The 19,720-nt window shown below is 41.1% G+C and overlaps 1 protein-coding gene across 6 annotated transcripts in view; it reads left to right on the forward strand.

Annotated features, from left to right (window-relative positions):
* Nucleotides 1-19,720, forward strand: part of TMC6 (transmembrane channel like 6) — a 1,104,128-nt gene that overhangs the window by 1,067,305 nt on the left and 17,103 nt on the right. For all 6 annotated transcript variants that reach the window (XM_044068185.1, XM_044068183.1, XM_044068186.1 and 3 more), the window contains 2 exons: nucleotides 1,905-1,983; nucleotides 2,381-2,494. In XM_044068185.1, the coding sequence (XP_043924120.1) occupies nucleotides 1,905-1,983; nucleotides 2,381-2,479 (178 nt within the window). In that variant the 3' untranslated portion in view covers nucleotides 2,480-2,494. The remainder of the gene's footprint in view (nucleotides 1-1,904; nucleotides 1,984-2,380; nucleotides 2,495-19,720) is intronic.

Genomic DNA, 19,720 nt, shown 5'->3' on the forward strand with positions numbered 1-19,720 from the left:
TCTTTAATTCCTAACCCTACCTCACAGCGGCCTGAGTGAGAATAGTTCCTGCAGTGCAAACTTCAGTGGCTTCTGAGATTCAGTAAATTTCCCAGTAGCTACAGTTCATGTGCTGCTTGGTGGGCACCTGTTTCTGATGTGGTGCTTTTGATCGTAGACACCTATCACCACTGAGTGTCCAAATGTTGTAGCAGGTGAGCTGCCATCCCTTCCTCCCTCCCAGGATAGGTGAGCTGTCATCAGTCATTTACTCCCATCCTTTTCACGTCAGCTCCCAGAGTCTGAGCCATGAATCGAACTTTGGTTGTGTGGGATGCAAATGTGGTTTTTATCATTCTACATTGCAAGCCCTGCCCTTTTAAGAGAAGAGTAGCTTTGAAATTAGGTGTACCCAAAGCTTTTGGAATCTACAGCTGTAAAACAAATATTCCCTTTCTGAACCTTCTAATGCCCTGCCACAGTTTTGGTAGTCTATTCTTCCAGTGCTGTCAAGTCGCATCTGACTCCTGTAGTGACCCTATGAACAACCATCATCATCCACAGAGTTTAGTAGTCAAGTAGCGAATAGAAGTAAAATGCCAGGCCTTTCTTCTTCATACATATGTACACACATATAGGTAATTTAGAGTTAATAGTCCACCTAGTGCACTGTGGGATTTGGGTGGAAACCAGAGAACCTAACCTGCATGAACACATGGAGGACAGACAGACTGCACACAGAAGATATCCCAGCTAAGAACTGAACCAAAGACCCTCTTGCTGTGAGGCAACAATGCTACTCACTCTGCCGCTGTGAATTGTTCACCTATAACTCCTCATATTTGTTAGTAGAATGCTGCCATTTCACTATAATTGTTATGGCTGCTCTAATTTACTCTGCTTTAGTAATCTGTTCACCAGCAGATGCCTTTGACTTTTGTAGATCATTCTCACAGGCATACATTTTTGTTTAAATTGCTTCAAACTTTCACCCTAAATCAAGTTATGCCACTGAATACCAACAGGAGTGATTCACCCCAACATTTTCTCATGTGCATATCGATCTGAAGCAATTCCTCACTGCCATGCAGACCATAATAATTACCCAGATATACACAGGTCCAGAACACTTTTCAGACTGGATTGTACTTTTTATTGCTATGATGGACCACTGTATGTCATTTTCCACAGTACTTGGCAATCAAGCGCCAAAAAGCCTAATAAACCTGATGTAAGTTGTTTGACTGTCCTGCATATTACTGCAGCATTGCAGAATTTGTAGTCCACATATTCTTGCCTCAGTTGAATGTTTTGATTCATAAGGTTCAGCTAATGCATCATTTGGACAGTGTGACTTTAACTTTCAGAAGTAGCTTACTTGTGATGTTTGCTCTGCCTCAGGTGAGTATGCAAGTCGTCATTATGGACAGAACTGTTGGGTGCGTGTATTTTTTTGCTGTGTCTCAGCTTGCTGCTAGTGGTGATTTTAACTTGCTGTTAAATGTGGTAGAGTATGCTGTCATCGGATTTTGCTTCAACAGATGAATGCTCCTTTCCACACGGTGCAGCAACCTCAGAAATGAGAATGATGTTTAGGGGGTGCAGGGATTTTGTCCCCAAGGAAAGGTTGTTGTGCTTTCACATATATGTAATGTCTTTTTGATGAAAATGTCTTTGCAGCTGATTAATTTAATTGATTTTTGGACAGTTATACTATGTGAACGTGTATTTAATGCGATAATCTATTGACTGCCTTATGACCTGTATTAAACAGACATTAAACTGAACCATTAAAAACTGCACCCAATCTCAGTCATTAGTTATGGATGTGGCTTTATGTTCTGATTTAGTTACTTTTCAGGATGCCATGCTGGGCAACTACATTTTAAGTTACAAAAAAATTATCATTTGTGTGTTTCCTGTAGCATTGCAATTTACTTCCATATGCAAGTTGTTGATGGACAGAGAAAAATAATCAAACTCCTGAGAGACCAAATAGCTAATGTAAGTACAAAATATGTTCATCATTTTGTGCAGGTTGCAGATGTACACTGACCCTTTGCATTTGTTTGTATTTTGTTTCTTGTACCCTTCATTCCAAAATAGATAATTCAGTTATGCACTTGTCTTGGTTGCATAAGATAAACTCCAGGTAACACATGGTTATTGCATATTGCATTTGTAGTGATTGTAAAGTGTCTTACAAACTTTTATGGTGGGAGAAACTATTAAATGTAATACAGTATTGCTTGATGTTTTACAGGTCTTACTCTAAATGTAGATAGAGTGTGCATTGTATAACTCATTGTGCCTTTTGGTGACCCTCTTAAATCAGAATTTGGGTTTCGTAAGAGAGGTTTCTATGTTTTTTCCTTAGCTGTAATGGCTTTTTGTGTCCTAGGAGGGAGAGGATAAGAAGTTCCTTATCAATCGGCTACAGACCATCTACTGCAGAAAGAAGAAGAAAGAAAGAAAAACGATAAAATTTTCTACAGAATGAGACTGTAGAACAAAGGCAAGTCAATGCCAAGTTCATTCATTTTGTGCAGTATTTTCTGTCTTCACAGAACACAGTCAAATGAGTCAAATGAAAATATTTTCAGGTACAAGTGATTGTTAATGCTTCAGTGCTCTAGTGTATATTTGTCTTAATATCTGGAACAAGAAACACAAACATTTTACATACAAGTTTAGTAAATATTTTCTGCTTTATTTTTGTTGGTATCTTCATGAGAAACATGAATGTGCACAGCAGTTTTAAATGTAAACCGTAACACAAACTGTGGTATGAATCTTGTCAACAGTGAAATACCTGTCAATTAAATTTTTGGAATGAGGTTTGTAGGGTTTACTACCATTTAACCACTACTGAATGTGCTGTTTCTGCCCTTTCTGGTACTGTATGGCGACAGTGTGGGGAAGGGGAGTATTACAGTTGTTACTGCTAGTTACTTGTACTGTGTTGCAGTTCCAGCATGAGGTACGTTATTCAAGTATTGCAGTCTTTACTCTTGCAGAGGGGTAAAAGCAGCTTGTCCTAATTAAAATGATCTAGCAGTTGAATGACAGGGGTAGTTGCTGTAATAATTTGCTATCATTCATCTACGTAAACAGTACTCAGGCAAGTAAATGCATAGAGAACATCTAGGTTCAGATGATAATATCCTTTAACCAGGTAAGTGAATCAGGGTGAGGAGGTAGTAGTATCCCTTAACCAGTTAAGTCATCTGAGTGGGAGGGATAATCCTATCCTTTAAACAGGTAAATGTATCTGGGAGGAGTTGGTAATCATATCCTTTGCATCCAACAAGGTGATAATCATATCGCTTAAGCAGGTAAGTAAAACTGGGTGAGGGTGGTAATCATGTCCTTTGCATCCAGCAAGGTAATAATCATATCGTTTAAGCAGGTAAGTAAAACTGGGTGAGAGTGTTAATCATATCCTTTGCATCCAGCAAGGTGATAATCATATTGCTTAAGCAGGTAAGTAAAAGTGAGTGAGGGTGGTAATCATATCCTTTGCATCCAGCAAGGTGATAATCATATCACTTAAGTAAAACTGGGTGAGAGTGGTAATCATATCCTTTCACCAGGTAAGTGCATTTGGATGAAGGGGGAATTATATCGCTTAATAGGTAAGTGGATCTGAGTGGGAGAGGGAACCATATCCTTTAACCAGCTAAGCACATTTTGGTGGGAATAAACACATCCCGTAAATAGTTGCATATCTAGGTGGGGTTATCACAGCCTTTAAGTAATCACAACTTGGGTGGTAGTAATGCTGTCCTTTAACCAGGTAAGTGCATATGTATGAAAGGTAATCATCCCTTAACTAGGTACATGCATCTAAGTGAGAAGCTCACTGTTTTATTTAACCAGTTAAGTGCATCTTGGTTGGGGTAATCATATTTCATAATCAGATAAGTACATCTGATTGGGAAGTCATATCCTTTAACAAGGTAAGCACATCTGAGTGGGGTTAATTATATGTTTAGCATTTGTGTGTGTGTGATTTTGTGTGAGCGTGTATATGTGAGTATATATTTATATGGGAGCCCTGATATTGGATGAATGTTGATTTAAATATGCCCTTTTATTGGGATTTGTATGATCTTGGAATTGTTGTATTTAAGTAGCAGGAAGTAGAGTGGGTGCAGGGGCACATGCCCCCTTTGCAAAAAGCATGGTTTATGATTTGCATGCTCTGAGGATAAATCTCTGATCATGTATAGTGTAACATCAGTTTTTTTTTTTGACAATTTGACTGTCAGTGTACTAACGTTTTGCTTTAATTCAGTAGATCTAAAGTACATATATGACCACATTAACCACGAATAACTGTAGCTGAGAATGTGCCAAAGATGAGGTGTTGGGACTAACAAGAAACTATACTTTGGTTGAGTTTCGGCTGGTATTTATCATTCTTAACAACTGCAAAGGGAGTCTAAACATTATTTATACAAGGACACTTGCTGCATTAGTATATATATATATATATATACATACATACATACATACATATATATATGCTTTTGTAGTTTGAGTTATGGAGCATACAGGAATGGAGTCATGTATTCTTGATCTTAGCAACCTTAAGAAATACACAGTGACTAAATCTGTAAGAAGGGTTTAAAATCACCCTTGTATCAGCATGATTGATTTATTAGTTTGTATATTCCTAATGATATACAAGGGTACAAGCAACCATGGTTGCATTGATCATAGCTGCTACCAGAGCAGTTCAGATTAATATAATAATGATCACACCTAGATGCAAATTAGTATTTTGGTAAGCAAACACACATGAAAATGAGTATGATACATAGCTCTCAACTTCTTAGCACAAAAAAAATGTGGTCAAAGCCAAAATTATGGGGGTCGAAAGCTCCAAAAATAGGGACGCATTTTAAATATTGCTCTTATAAACATAGAAAGTTGCTAGAATAAAAGGTCATGTATTACCATACATTTTCTGAAGGATATGAAGTATGAAACTCAAACTCCTGTCATTATTTTGTAAATTCAGTCATATCTGATTTGCCACAAAAAATCAGAAAACCACAAATACCAAAAATGAGAGGCACAAATCTGGACATTTCAGAGGAATTGTATGATAATATGCAGAGCTACCATAGGTGTAGCACAGATTCTATTGACAACTTATTGATACGTAATGTCTGTCAGGTGGAAGCTTACCAGTTGGTGTATGCAAGATCTCTATGATTTTTAACCTTCCGTTAAAGTTTTTCAGGTTGGCGTAGTTCTAATTGTCTTGATGGAGTGATTTCTGAAGTTTACAAATAGCCACTCTGAAAGCCTTGTCATGGTTACTCTACAATCTGATGACTGTACTTTGTGCAAGAGGCTTTTCAGTGATTCTCTTTGATCACAATTTTTCAAAACTGCTTTGACTTATATTATGCAATCGATGCACTGTAAGGTTTTTCTTTTTTCCTTACAACAAAGCAGCTGCTTATACATAAGTAAAGCCCACCACATAAGGGATTCTTAGGGCTCACCCCCCTGCAAAAATAATTCTTTGTCTTTTTTAGTGTTGCTCCATTATGCTTCAAAATGTAAAATTGTCCAAACATAGTTAAACTATTTTCTATGTTGTACCATTGCAAACTCTTACATTTAATAGCATCCTGCTGAGTAACTTGAATTCCTTAGGACATGTGTGTGGCTTTATGCTACTAACTAGGAGCATCCTTATAAATGGGATGGATGGTGAGGCAGGGGTGTTGATATTGCAGCCAGTGCACTAGAGTGACCAAACAGTGCATTCAAGTTCCAGCCAAAGGTGTGCAGTTTGGGAGTTCAGAGATAGTCATTCATATCAAAGGTGTTGTTATCGAGCCTAGGAAATTGGTGAGTGAGAGAGGATAAGACATGAGATCTGCTTTGAACAGTTTAAAATTAGAAAAAGTAGTAATGTACAGCTGGACCCTGTGAGACTTCCAAGTGCTTTAGTTAGTTTTCTTAATTTTGTAAGTAGCATTTTCCTGAATGAAAGTCTCTGTGGTCCAGGACAACAATCAGGTGTACTATAATAGTAACATTTTCAATAGCAGTTTTCTATAATCTTAATACTGATGATTCCATCTCTGCCATCTGGTTATGAACAGTTGCCAAAGACTATAGGTTTAGTCTCCTACCTGGACACATTCAGAAGCAGGGTGCTACAAATCTGCTTTGGACAGTACATTGGGCAGTTCAGAACCTGCCTTATCTAAGTGAAGCCACAGAAGAGACAGTTACAGTCATTTACCTGCTGCAGTAAGAGTTTCATTCTTTATTCATATTGTTTAATAGCACTCTTAACTAGAGCCACAGAGTTGATCTAAATAATCTGTTATCTTCTGGCTTTACAGAAGAAAGGTAATGCATTAGTCCCAATGCACAGATAAACACAGATGTATTTGACAGCAGTACTGCTAAACAGTCAATGAAATCTTCAGGATTTCACTTTTAGCTTTGTTTTATGACGTTCTCTCTGTTGACAGTTTGCAGTATTCATAAACAGTGTGCAATTATGTAGAACTGGTATGCCCAGTACAGCAGTTCAGAACTGGTGTGCCCAGTACAGCAGTGCAGAACTGGTGTGCCCAGTACAGCAGTGCAGAACTGGTGTGCCCAGTACAGCAGTGCATCTCAGCCCTACTCACTAGAAGTCCTGTTACTCAATGGCCTAAGTACAGCCATAACTATCTACCTGGAGGACACCATGTATGCAAATTAAGCCATTCCCCACTTCACAGATGCATGTGCCACAGAATTCTAAGAGTGGGTGTCTAACATTTAGTGAGGCATAACTGTGGACTACCTTGTAGCAAAGTCCATTGTCCCAGCACCAGTGTTCCTGAAGTGGTGAGGTGATGCTTGTCTTTATTTTGTTTTATTTATTTATTCATTTATTAAGCATTAGCGGACCGTAGTTCTGCTGTGGCGACCCCTGACTGGGAAAAGCCAAAAGACACATACATACATACATTGTAATTGTTAACCCAGTAGGTGAATTAGTCCAAGGACCTTTTTAGTCACAACCTGAGACAAAAGACAATGATAACCATTTAGATGTTACAAATGTTAACAAACATACAAACATTATGATTAAAAATTATATGATCTTCTTCTTGTATTGGCTGCTCCCGTTAGGGGTCGCCACAGCAGAACCTATGAACCTGTTACCTGGCAGCTTCATCCTTAGCATCTTTTTCCCAATATACTCTGCATCCCTCCTCAGCACATGTCCAAGCCAAGGTAATCTTGCCTCTCTGGCTTTGTCTCCAAATATTCCAACCTGGGCTGACCCTCTAATATACTTATTCCTAATCCTGTCCACTCTCGTCACACCCAGTGCAAATCTTAATATCTTTAACTCTGCCACATCCAGCTCTGACTCCTGCCTTTTTGTCAATGCCACTATCTCCAACCCATATATATATTGAAAATTATATGATAAACTATGAAATTTAAAATATATATCACTCAGTAATTAGCATATCACGTGAGTTACATATAATGCATGCATAATATGTACAAAATGTTTTCATCATCAGAGTTGTGAGAGTTGCACATCAGTATGCGTACTTTGAACAATCCTACAAAGGCAAGCGCTTTTTGTTTTGTGTTTTTGTTTGTGGTAAACCAGCTTGTTTGGAAGTTTGTCCCCACATGATGGGAATTTGGATCTTTCCATACATCAAGTTACTGAAGAAATTAACAACAACAGTATTGGATGGTTGTGGTCTATTAGAAGGGCTTAAAACAAGGAGCCAAAACTATGCCGTACCTGGGACATAATCAAATCAAGTATTTTACCCAGAACATTATACAAACAACATCTTGGCAATAATGAGGCTGCACCTACAGTGGTTTCATCAGGTACAGATGGTTTACTTAATGATGTATTTAAAAAAGTAGATAACCCATTCAGACATTGTATTAGGTGCAATTTCTGACACTGAGACATTTCATAGAAGCAGGCGCTTCTAACATAAATGAATATAAATGCTGCAAAAAGACATTTTCAATTTGGAAAATCTTGTGTTAAAATTTAAAATATGGCGATATGAAATTTTGTATTTAGACGAATGTATTTGTGTTGAAGAAGTACCATTCCGTTTAACAGTATATACATTTCCAAACGGTATAAAACCGGGAGACAAATTATTTTGAGAACTAGTCGAGTTATTTAATAGTACCAGAATCTCTCTGATGAAATTACTAGTGGAAAATTACAAAATTAAGTTTCACCACCTAGAAAAAAAGTTCCAAAGTTTAGAGGGAAACGTAAAAAAAATACAATTGTTTCCCACGTTAGTAGGCCATACAGTGGCATTTTAGCTAAAGTCAACAGGTTAACTGTCACTATCATTTACAAGAAATGTGGCAAAGTCCAGAGAGACCTGTATGCTTACAGTTCAGGGTCAGCTTACCTCTCAAATGATAAGGCTAACTTAAAAAGTAAGCTAGTTACAGTTCAGTTAACTAACACAGTTGAGCCATAAACAAGTGTCAATTTAAGAATCAAATACCACTCATATTTACAAACCCAGGCCACTACCAACCTCAGCAACCAAAATCAGCCTCCTGTTCTTTCACTAGCTCCTTTTATCTTGAATTCCCCCAACAACATAAGGACTCCACAATGGCAAAACAGGGGGAAAAAAACAAACAAGGGGAGGGGGGACAATGAAAAAAATGAATGAAAATATAGAGGTCCTTAATCCCAGTAACATGGTCCTAAGCAACCATCCTTTATCAGTACTTCAAGATTTTTAGTTTGTTCCTACTCAACCAGCAAACATCACTGAGGTTTAAATTGCTTTGAAAGTATATGTTCAGAAGTTGAATCTACAGTTCATGTTACATGACATCACCCAGTTCAGCCAAAAACAAGACAGATTTACCCGTAGAAGTACATACAGTCCTGCTCTCCATAATACTATTCAAGTCTAACACAATATATGCGCGGAAGACTTAAGAACAAAGTTAGGTAACAGACCAAAAACATACAATTTATCATTGGAAGAAAAATGTACATTAAAGGAACTTTCAACCAGCAAAGAAATATGGGTCATGAGAGATGACTAAGGTGGTATGACAGTAATTATGAACAGTGCTAACTACAACATGGCCATTAGAAGCCTCCTAGCAGATTTAGATTGTTACGAGGAAATCACAGTTGAAAAAATAAACAGGAGTTTTTCAAACATTGACACAATTTTGTTTGACCTGTTGTGCTATGGCAACTTCAATCATGAAGTATACACATTTCTATGAATTGATCAGCTCAAAATGGCTGGAATATTTGGTATACCTAAAGTACACAAAGACAGATTCAATCCTCCATTTAGACCAGTAGTTGTGGCTGATCACTACAAGACAGAGGCAGTATCAGTCTCTCTTGACCAATATCTAAATCCGGTAGTCCAAAAGTCTGAATTCTACCTGAAAGACTCATGGCACTTGCTAGAGCTACTAAGTGACATTGGGAACATTCACAATGATTGTGCCTTTTTGTCATTTGATGTAGTGTTTTTATAAACTTGCATTCAGCAGGACACAGGCATTGACTTTGTTAGAAGTCATCCTACAAAGTTTTCTGACTTTGACAACAACACGATAGACACTGTTTGCATCTTGTTGGAAGTGGTTTTAGAAAACAACTTTTTTGAGTTTCAAGGGAAATACTATAAACAAACGGGAGTTGCAATGGGGGCAAGAGTAGCACTCATATTCGCTAACATGGCTTGGTGGGGGAACCAGGTATACCTCAAATCTTGCCCATAGTTTGAAAAGGTAGAAATTTATAGATGACCTCATTTTGCTGTGGAAAGGAACTGAAGTAGAACTACATCAATTGTTTGACTTCATTAATTCCAGTACTCTGCTTCTGGGGTTCACTATGAATGGCACAGGAAAGGCCATCAATTATTTGGAAATAGTTCAACTGAGTAACGCTATTAATAGGGTACCAAGGGAGTAAGCACAAACCGACAAGCAATAATACCACCAGTTTAATGAAAATATAGTAGCATATAGTCCAAATACATATCAGATTTAGTGCTTTCATCCACTACAGTGTGGACTTATCCAGAATAAATTAATTAATCAATTGGCCCCTTTATATGTTTTCTGGCACCAAATACAAGTTTAAAACTTTAAAAAGACATGCTCAATAAAAACGTTATATATATGTATCTATATCTCATTCTATAACTCAAAAAATTATCTAAATAATTGAACTAAATAAATAAATATTTCTATAACACTGACTCTTATTCTTATAATAATTAATTCTAAAAAATATATAAAAATGTCATACTATTCATTCTCCATTTTATAAACACAATATAAAAGACAAAAGCCCAATTATGGTAAATTTATAAACTCTTACACTGCTGATAGCTTCCTAACAATTGATGTTTACAATATGTAACGTGATGAAAAAACATAAAAATAGAAAAATAAAAAGATTTTTTTTACAATAATAATCCATTTCATAAAATAATGTAATATAATGTCTCATTGCAAAAAATGAATAATAAAATATGTTAAAAATTGAATAATCTCAGTTTCATGCTGATATGTTTCTTTCACCAAAATGGACTTATAATATTATTTAGTATTTTCTTGAATAAACTGAAACCGTTGTTCTACATTCCCTATATGTATCTCTGTAACATGGGCTTTATGGTTATGTAGTCGTTTAAGCCTGGTATAGTTGAGGCATCTGTTAAAATTTGCCATCTCACTTCACTTTCTCCTAAGATGGCTGAGGGTGGTGACAATGCAAATGCTGCCAGACAACCCACAGTGAGGAGACGGAGAAGAGTGTACAGGCCCAGGGTCACCTACCAGGGGTTACATGAGCTGGAGATAGTGGAGCGCTATAGAGTGGACAGAGACCTCCTGCAGCAAATTGTGGAGCTGTGCAGGCCATGCCTCACACACAGAACCAACAGAGGGGAACTCATCCCAGTGGAAACCAAGGTATGTGTTGGCCTAAGAATACTAGCAACAGGTACCTTTCAGAGACCAACTGGTGATATGATGGGGATATCACAGGCATCAGCATCCAGGGTACTGCACCAGTTCCTGGATGTCATGTCAGCACATGTCGGTGATCATGTATATTTCCCCAATTCCCGTGAGGTATTGGCCAGCAATATGCGTCTCTTCCAGCAAATAGCAGAATACCCTGAGGTAGTGGGTGCAATAGACTGCACGCATATATGCATCAAAGCACCAGCCGGTGAGCGGGGTAGGGCCTGCATTAACCGCAAGGGCTTCCCCTCCATCAACTGCCAGGTCATGTGTGATGCCCAGGGCATAATAATGAATGTGTGTGCTGGCTGCCCTGGAAGCTACCATGATTCCCATATCTGGCATCTGATGCAGCTGTACCAGACATTTGCCAATGGGGACATCCCACAATGTCACTTAGTGGGGGATGCTGGCTATGCACTGGAGCCGTGGCTGATGACACCCATCAGAAATGCACACACACATGAACAAGAATGCCATAGTGAGGCACACGCACAAACACGAAATGTAATCGAGCATGTGTTTGGGTTGCTCAAGTCACGGTTCCGGTGCCTGGACACATCTGGTGGAGCCTTGCAATACTCACCAACTACATGTACCCAAATTGTCATGGTATGTGCTATGCTACATAATATGATCCTGCGAAAACAGCTGCAACAGGACCAGCATAGGCCTGGGCCAAACAGCCCCCCACCAGTGCCAAGGCCATCACACGCAGAGCGTGACTCGGAGGTGGAACAACCTGAGCCTGCCCCAGTAGGCAGACGGAGGCGTGCCCAGTATGCCATGGCCAAGAGGCAACGCATAGCACATACACTGGCTCAGTAGGAACCCTGGAAATGATACCTCTCTCTGACTCGCACATATAGTAAAAGGGATGCCTAACTTGACACTACCTGTTGCCAAACATGTATAGGGAGTGCAGTATGTGCATCCGACATAGGCAGCCCTGCAGCACCACCTGAGGCATGATTGCCATGTGTTAAGCAATGTAAGGTAGTGCTAAACAGCATTTACCACCATGTCGTATACGCAAACTTGATGACCTTCAGTAACATCCTAACCTCACCAAACATGAGGCCACAATATGAAGACAAAGATGATCAATTACAACAATTGGCTTAAGTATTGGTGTCAGTGAAAAGGGATTCAATGCCTGTCAGCCTGGGATGAGATGCTCGACAAGACATGATGCTTTGCTAGGGATAGATTTCACCTATCACCTGTGGCCTATTGGATATTGCCAAAGGCTCTTGTCATCCCCATAGTGCCTTTTCTAGGTAAGGCTCAAAACACAAACCCACCTCCATAGGTATCACAAGGGATAAGAAAGTATAAGTAATGCTGCTCAATGCCAGAAGTCCAATAAGAAAGTATAAGTAATGCTACTCAATGCCAGAAGTCCAAACTGCAAGATGCACACACTCCAAACACTCCTCAGCATGGAGAATGTTGATATCTGTGCAGTAACATAAACCTGGTTCAAGGCTCCCAAGAGCACCCTAGCATTCACAGGTACACCTCATACCATGCTTTACAGATGCAAAACATGGAACAAACTACAAAAGGAGGGTGAGTATCAATATTTGTCAAAGATACCCACACCCCTAGGTTGGTGGCACAGCATGAAGCATCAGAGACTACCCATGTGTAACCAACAGTGGGTAAAACTGCCTTCCAGTTCATAGCCTGCTACAGACCACCCTCCTAAACCCAGGAACCACACTTGGCCGACTGGAGAACACATGAAAGTATGAAGATCTCCCCAAACACCATTATATTGGGCAGCTTCAACTACCCAAACATACACTGGGAGCATTACCCTAGCTCCAACACACTAGGCCAAAGGTTCCCAGAATTTATAAACCAAAATGCTATGGAACAACTTGCTACCACTCCCACAAGAGGGGAAAACATACTGGACCTGATCATCACCAACATGGGGTCTCTATGCCCAGGACCAGAAGTGTATCCCTCACTGGTACGATCACACCAGATAGTAATCTCACTGGATATTCACATCCCCACCCCAGCCCATGGCCACAAAACCACAGTGAAAAATGTTCACTAAAGCATATGTCACACACCTCAAAAGTGAGGTGGAATCCTTCACAGCCCGTGTCTGTGAAAAATACGGCCCAGACCTCATAACCCTTTATAAACGCATTCTATGAACACTGTCAGGAATGCATGGATCATGCAATCCCAAATAAAACCAAGACCCAATCCTCCAAAGGCAGGCATCCTGTTTGGTGGACCCCAGCCTTAAACAAACCATACAATACAAGGACGAAGCTACTATATGACAGATCCAAATCACAAAAAGGGAAGCCATCTCTGACCAGTATTATTGAAAAACAACGTCCACACATAAAATTGTCTAAGGCCATCTGTGAGATAAAAATTGTACAGGACACCAAGGATAATCACAAGGCATTCTTTACTTATTGTAGGAACCTGTGTGGGAATCCCCAGGTATGTTCAGAATTAGTCCAAAATGACAAGCAATACAACAAACCCACAGACATTGCCAACATCCAAGCTGACAGGTTCAGTGCAAACTTCTCCCCCCCTCCCCACCAAAAGGGCAAATATCTATCCCAGCAGAGTGCTGGCCCCCTGACATTGCATATGCACAGGTAACAGCCAGCCTCTCCAAAGCAAAACACACAACATCAATGGGACCAGACGGTGTCCTGGGCTGTGTCCAACATGAACCCCAAGCAGAATTGAACACACACATAAAACCACTGTTCAATGTCAGCCTTAACACACGATATGTACCCAAAGAGCAGTGTACAGCAACAGTGGACCCTCTCCACAAAGGTGGTGCCTCATCAGATACTGCAAACAATCGCCCCAGAAGCCTGACTAGGTTGGTCTGCAAAGCTATGGAAAGGATCATCATGGACCTCAGAAATAAACATATTGGGGACACACAGACACTGGATCCTACCCATTTTGGCTTTAAGGGCAGATTCTGCCTCTTAAACCTGGTTGAGTCATTTGAAACTGTCACCAAGGCCATTGACGAGGGGATGGTGGTCCACACAGTCTACCTGGACCTTGCAAAAGCCTTCCATACAGTACCCCACTTGGTCATCATAGATAAGATCACCAGCTTCAATAGAAACTCCTATGTCACTAGATGGGTTGCAAACTGGCTCAAGGACAGAACCCACATGGTCTGAAATGCTGGAGCCATGTCAGACCACAAACCAGCTACAAAGGCTCAGTCCTGGGACCTCCCTTGTTTGGTATATATTTCTCAGAGGTAAAGGCCAACACAGAAGGACAGTTGGTGAACAAGTTTGTAGATGACTGCAAACTGGGCGCCATAATCGACCCTCCAGCTGACACAAGCATCCTACAAAAGGGCCCCATAGAAACAGACAACTGGTACTAGAGCCATGTCCTCAAGCTAAACACAAAACAGTGTATAGTCCTCCCCTTTGTCAAAAACTAAGTGCCCACAAATTACTACATATGTGGTAAACCATTAAGTATGGAAGACGTGATAAGGGACCTGAGGACCTAAGTCGATAGCAATCTCACATTCGACAACCATGTGCCCAGAGTGTTCAGAGAAACATTTCATATAGCCCACCTAATCATGAAGGCAATCACATCTACATCAGGGGAGGTCATTGTGCCTCTTAACTCATCCCTCATCAGGCCCATAATTGAGTACAATGCCCCTTGTGGGATGTACCTTTTCAGACACCTGCAGCAGCTGGAAAGACCACAAAAGTACCTCACCAGGAGGATCAAAGGGCTCAAACACATGCCAGTCACTGCCCGGTTAAAGAAACTGCAGCTCCACTTAATGGCATACTGCCTGCCCAGAGGTGATCTGTGCCAGATGTATAAAGCCATGTCCAACCTGGAATCAGTGGACATGCCGCACCTTGGAAAATCAGAATCTCATCAAGCTATGCGCTCAAGAGACCTGAACCTCAGGACTGAAATAAATAGGACATGCTGGAGTGACAGATCCATAACCCAGAGGCTCCCCCCACTCTTGAGTAAACTCCCACTCCAGGTTAGCCAGAGTCCCTCATTGACTCTCTTCAAGAGGAATCCTGATGAGTGGATGGGAGATTGTAGGTTTAACCTGGGTATCACTTTTATGCCACTGTTAGCCAGAGTCACAGTATACTAACCATGAAAAATGTAATGGCAAACTCCACTTACAATGTGTGTTGAAAGCCAAACACACTCTGGCTAGGATTATAAATGCCCTAGGGCAGATAGCCTAGTATGAACCTATGAACAGAATCACACACACCAAGTAGTACAACTGTGGTCACTGTGGAGTAATGTTTGCCAATGTCCACCCAAGTTGGTGAATACACAGCAATGTTGGACAAGCCTGGTTTAAGTACGCCATAGCTGAACAAAATGCAACATGCTCATAGTTGCCCAACTGGCCCTTAACTAGTCTGGTCTGCTCAGTATGAGCATTTACAGCAGTGATGGGACTCAAACCCATGATACTGTGCACCATAATGAAAGTACTGAACCACTACACCATGACAGTATTGCAGTGTTCAGCCAGTATGAGAGAATGTTGCCAAGTCTTTGCAAACCATCCCATGGAAACCCTGCAAGCACAGCATAATCCCTGTTGAGTTATTACACAAAGGAGTCTGGCAGTAAGAACACAACATGACTTCCAACACACAGAGTATTAATGTCAATATTGGTCATGTTCACACACAACCACAAATGTAGTGGACTTCAGATCGCAACATATGGAAAGGTCACACTGGGCATGCTCACACACTTGGATAAATGAGACACGTCAGGCAACAATCCATGGAAAGCCTGAACTGGGCATGCTCACACACTTAGGCCATGTCTGAGTATAGCAGTCAGTCACACATATCTGGCAGTTGTATGTGTTAAGCCAGGAACCTCCCACAATCCAGCAATCCACCCTGTGCACACAGTTAAATGACAACAGACACATATATTAATATACCGGAACCCTGTCATGATCAAACATGTTACCACACGTTGTTCACAGAAACTGTGAAAGCTACGGCAGTAAAGACCTGCAAACAGTAGCAGCAACAAATATTGTGCATCCCAAACATAAACATAGGTGCAGAGGTGAATACTAGGCTGTCTGCCCTAGGGAATTCATAAGCCTAGGCAGAGTTGTTTGGTGTCTGCCTCCCCAGTAGAGTAGCCTACTGTGCCTTTGTAAAGTAAGTCACAGAAGGCACCCTTTAAGGCTACTTTGCTGTGCCTCTGTCAAGCAGGGACACAGTGGAGATCCCAGGGGTGAATTTGCAATTTCCCATCCATGTGGCTGTATTTCGCTGGAAGAGGGTTGGTGAGCGGCTATGTCTAACTTTAATTGGGATCCAATTCCAGAATGAGGGGAGCCTGTGAGTAATGAATCTGTCCCTGCAGCATGTCCTATTTATGTTTGTGCTGAGGTTTATGTCCCTGGAGTGTGTAGCTGTAAGGGTCTTGGATGTTATGAGGTGGAGCATGTCCATTACTTCTGGGTTTGAAATGGCTGTGTACGTCAGGCATAGATTACCTCTGAACAGGCGTTAAGCAACTGAGTAGAGCTGGAGATCCTTTAGCTGAGGTGCATAGGACATCTGTGTGTAGCCCATGATCCTCTTCGGGAGGTACTGTTGTGTTCACTGTAGTTGCCACAGGTGTTGGGTAAGGTACACCCCAAAAGGGGCATTGTAGTCAAACATGGTCCTGATGAGTGAGTAGTAGAGGGCCACAATGACCTCACATGATCTACATGCAAACACCCATGTGAGAAGGTGGGCTATACAAAGTTCCTAGCAATGACTCTGTGTCAATGTGATTAGCAAAGGAGAGGTTATGATCTATCTGGGTCTGTGGGATATTGCTCTGTTATGTAGTAGCTTCCTCCTTCTGTTGTACAGCTTATATATGGCTGGGGTCAACCAGACAGGTCTCCTGTTTTGGAGGAGTCATGGTTTTATGTGGGATAGCATGATCAATGCATTCCTGCAGCTGCTCATACAATGCGTTTGTAAAGAATTTTCTGCAGATTGGTCTGTATTAACCTCCAGCACAGGGCCTCTCAAGTATTCCACCCCAGTCTTCACAAGTGCAAAGTCTGCTTTTGAGAAATTCTTTAGAGTGATTTCATTGGCTGGGTGTGGGAATGGGATATGAATGTCCAGGGAAAGCTGATCATGGTCTGATATTAACAATGACAGTTCTACCTCTGGTGTGGAACACAGTGTCCCCGTGTTGGTGATGATCAGGTCCAATATGTATTCCCCCTAGTGGGTGTGGTGACTGGTTGTGCCATAGCACATGGATTCACAAATTGTAGTGGCTGTAGGGTAATGTTGAGGGCTTGAGTAGTATCCCCAGTCAATATTTGTGTAGCTGAGGTCAACCACTGTAATGGTGTGTGTGAAGACCTTCATATCTGACACTGTTCCCAGGAAAGCCAAGTGTGGTTACTGGGTATGGGTGGGTGGTCTGAACTACACACTAAACCAAAAGGCAGTTTTGCATAATGGTAGGTGTATATGTATGGCCTGCCATGCTTAGTGCAGTGGGACCAACCCAGAGGTGTGTGTATCTGTGATGTATATGGATACACCCCCTACTTGTGTTCTGTGTCACAAGTCCTGTGGTCACAAAGCATGGTATAGAACATAACCTGGCAGTGCCAGTGTGCGTATGTGACCCTGAACTAGGTTTCTGTGAATGCACAGATATTGTTATCCCCCATACTGAGGGATAGTTAAAGATGTACATTCTTCTTTGGAAAGACTGATGATGTCAGCACCCTATAAATACAGCAGGAGAAGGGAAATCATCCAGTAATGCGAATAGCATGCTGTGCTAATGCGTCTGTCTCAAGCTTCATAACATAGTTAGGTAGGGGTTTGAATCCTGCAAACGCTGTGTGTTGGGGGGGGGGCAAGGGTGTGTGTATGTCTGCAATTCTTTGTGAAAGGAATGGCCATTTTGAAGACTGGGATAACACACTAAAAGATGTACATTCTTCTTTGGAAACACTGATGATGTCAGCACCCTATAAATACAGCAGGAGAAGGGAAATCATCCAGTAATGCGAATAGTGCGCTGTGCTAATGCGTCTGTCTCAAGTATCATAACCTAGTTAGGTAGGGGGTTGAATCCTGCAAATGCTGTGTGTGTGTTTGTGTGTGTGTGTGTGTGTGTGTGTGTGTGTGTGTGTGTGTGTGTGTGTGTGTGTGTGTGTGTGTGTGTGTGTGTGTGTGTGTGTCTGTGTGTGTCTGTGTCTGTGTGTGAGGGGCAGGGGTGTGTGAATGTCTGCAATTCTTTGTGAAAGGAATGGCCATTTTGAAGACTGGGATAACACACTAAAAGATGTACATTCTTTGGAAACACTTATGATGTCAGCACCCTATAAATACAGCAGGAGAAGGGAAATCATCCAGTAATGTGAATAGCGCGCTGTGCTAATGCGTCTGTCTCAAGTATCATAACATAGTTAGGTAGGGGTTTGAATCCTGCAAACGCTGTGTGTGTGTGTGTGTGTGTGTGTGTGTGTGTGTGTGTGTGTGTGTGTGTGTGTGTGTGTGTGTGTGGCAGGGGTGTGTGTATGTCTGCAATTCTTTGTGAAAGGAATGGCCATTTTGAAGACTGGGATAACACACTAAAAGATGTACATTCTTCTTTGGAAACACTGATGATGTCAGCACCCTATAAATACAGCAGGAGAAGGGAAATCATCCAGTAATGTGAATAGTGCGCTGAGCTAATGCGTCTGTCTCAAGTATCATAACATAGTTAGGTAGGGGTTTGAATCCTGCAAATGCTGTGTGTGTGTGTGTGTGTGTGTGTGTGTGTGTGTGTGTGTGTGTGTGTGTGTGTGTGTGTGTGTGTGTGTGTGTGTGTGATGTGAGGGGCAGGGGTGTGTGAATGTCTGCAATTCTTTGTGAAAGGAATGGCCATTTTGAAGACTGGGATAACACACTAAAAGATGTACATTCTTTGGAAACACTTATGATGTCAGCACCCTATAAATACAGCAGGAGAAGGGAAATCATCCAGTAATGTGAATAGCGCGCTGTGCTAATGTGTCTGTCTCAAGTATCATAACCTAGTTAGGTAGGGGTTTGAATCCTGCAAATGCCATGTGTGCATTTGTCACACAGTTTGTGAATGTGTTGTGTGTTTTGCTTTCAATATTGTATGACATATTATTATAAAAGTAATTGCCATGCACACATCAGGTATGTGTTTGCCACATACATATATGTACCTGTGACCTATAATAGTTCCTATGTGTGAAGCCTGCCCCATATGAATGCAGTTGTTACCTTTGCCGCCATGTGCCGCAGCTTACCAGACCTTAGGCCATACATGTATGTTGGTGACAATGCAAGCTACTGCAGTGATCTGTGTCCTAGGCCAACTATGTGACACACACCCATGAAAGCTTTGATAGATTAATGTGGGTGATGGTTCATGTCTACAGTATATGTCAGACATGTTAAAACACAGCAAAGTCTGTGAGTGATGGCCATCCAGTGTAGGTGTATGGCAAGTGTTGCCAATGTGCATACAGACACCTTCTTGCTTAGGTGATACACAGAGGGACTGCAGAATATTTTTGGAAATGTGAATATCACAGGATAGACAAGATAACACCTGTCCACATGTACACACCATTACCCGT

The sequence above is a fragment of the Protopterus annectens genome, chromosome 4.part0 (assembly GCF_019279795.1).
Source record: "Protopterus annectens isolate FY-2018-M chromosome 4.part0, PAN1.0, whole genome shotgun sequence".
In the NCBI taxonomy this organism is placed as follows: Eukaryota; Metazoa; Chordata; order Ceratodontiformes; family Protopteridae; genus Protopterus; species Protopterus annectens.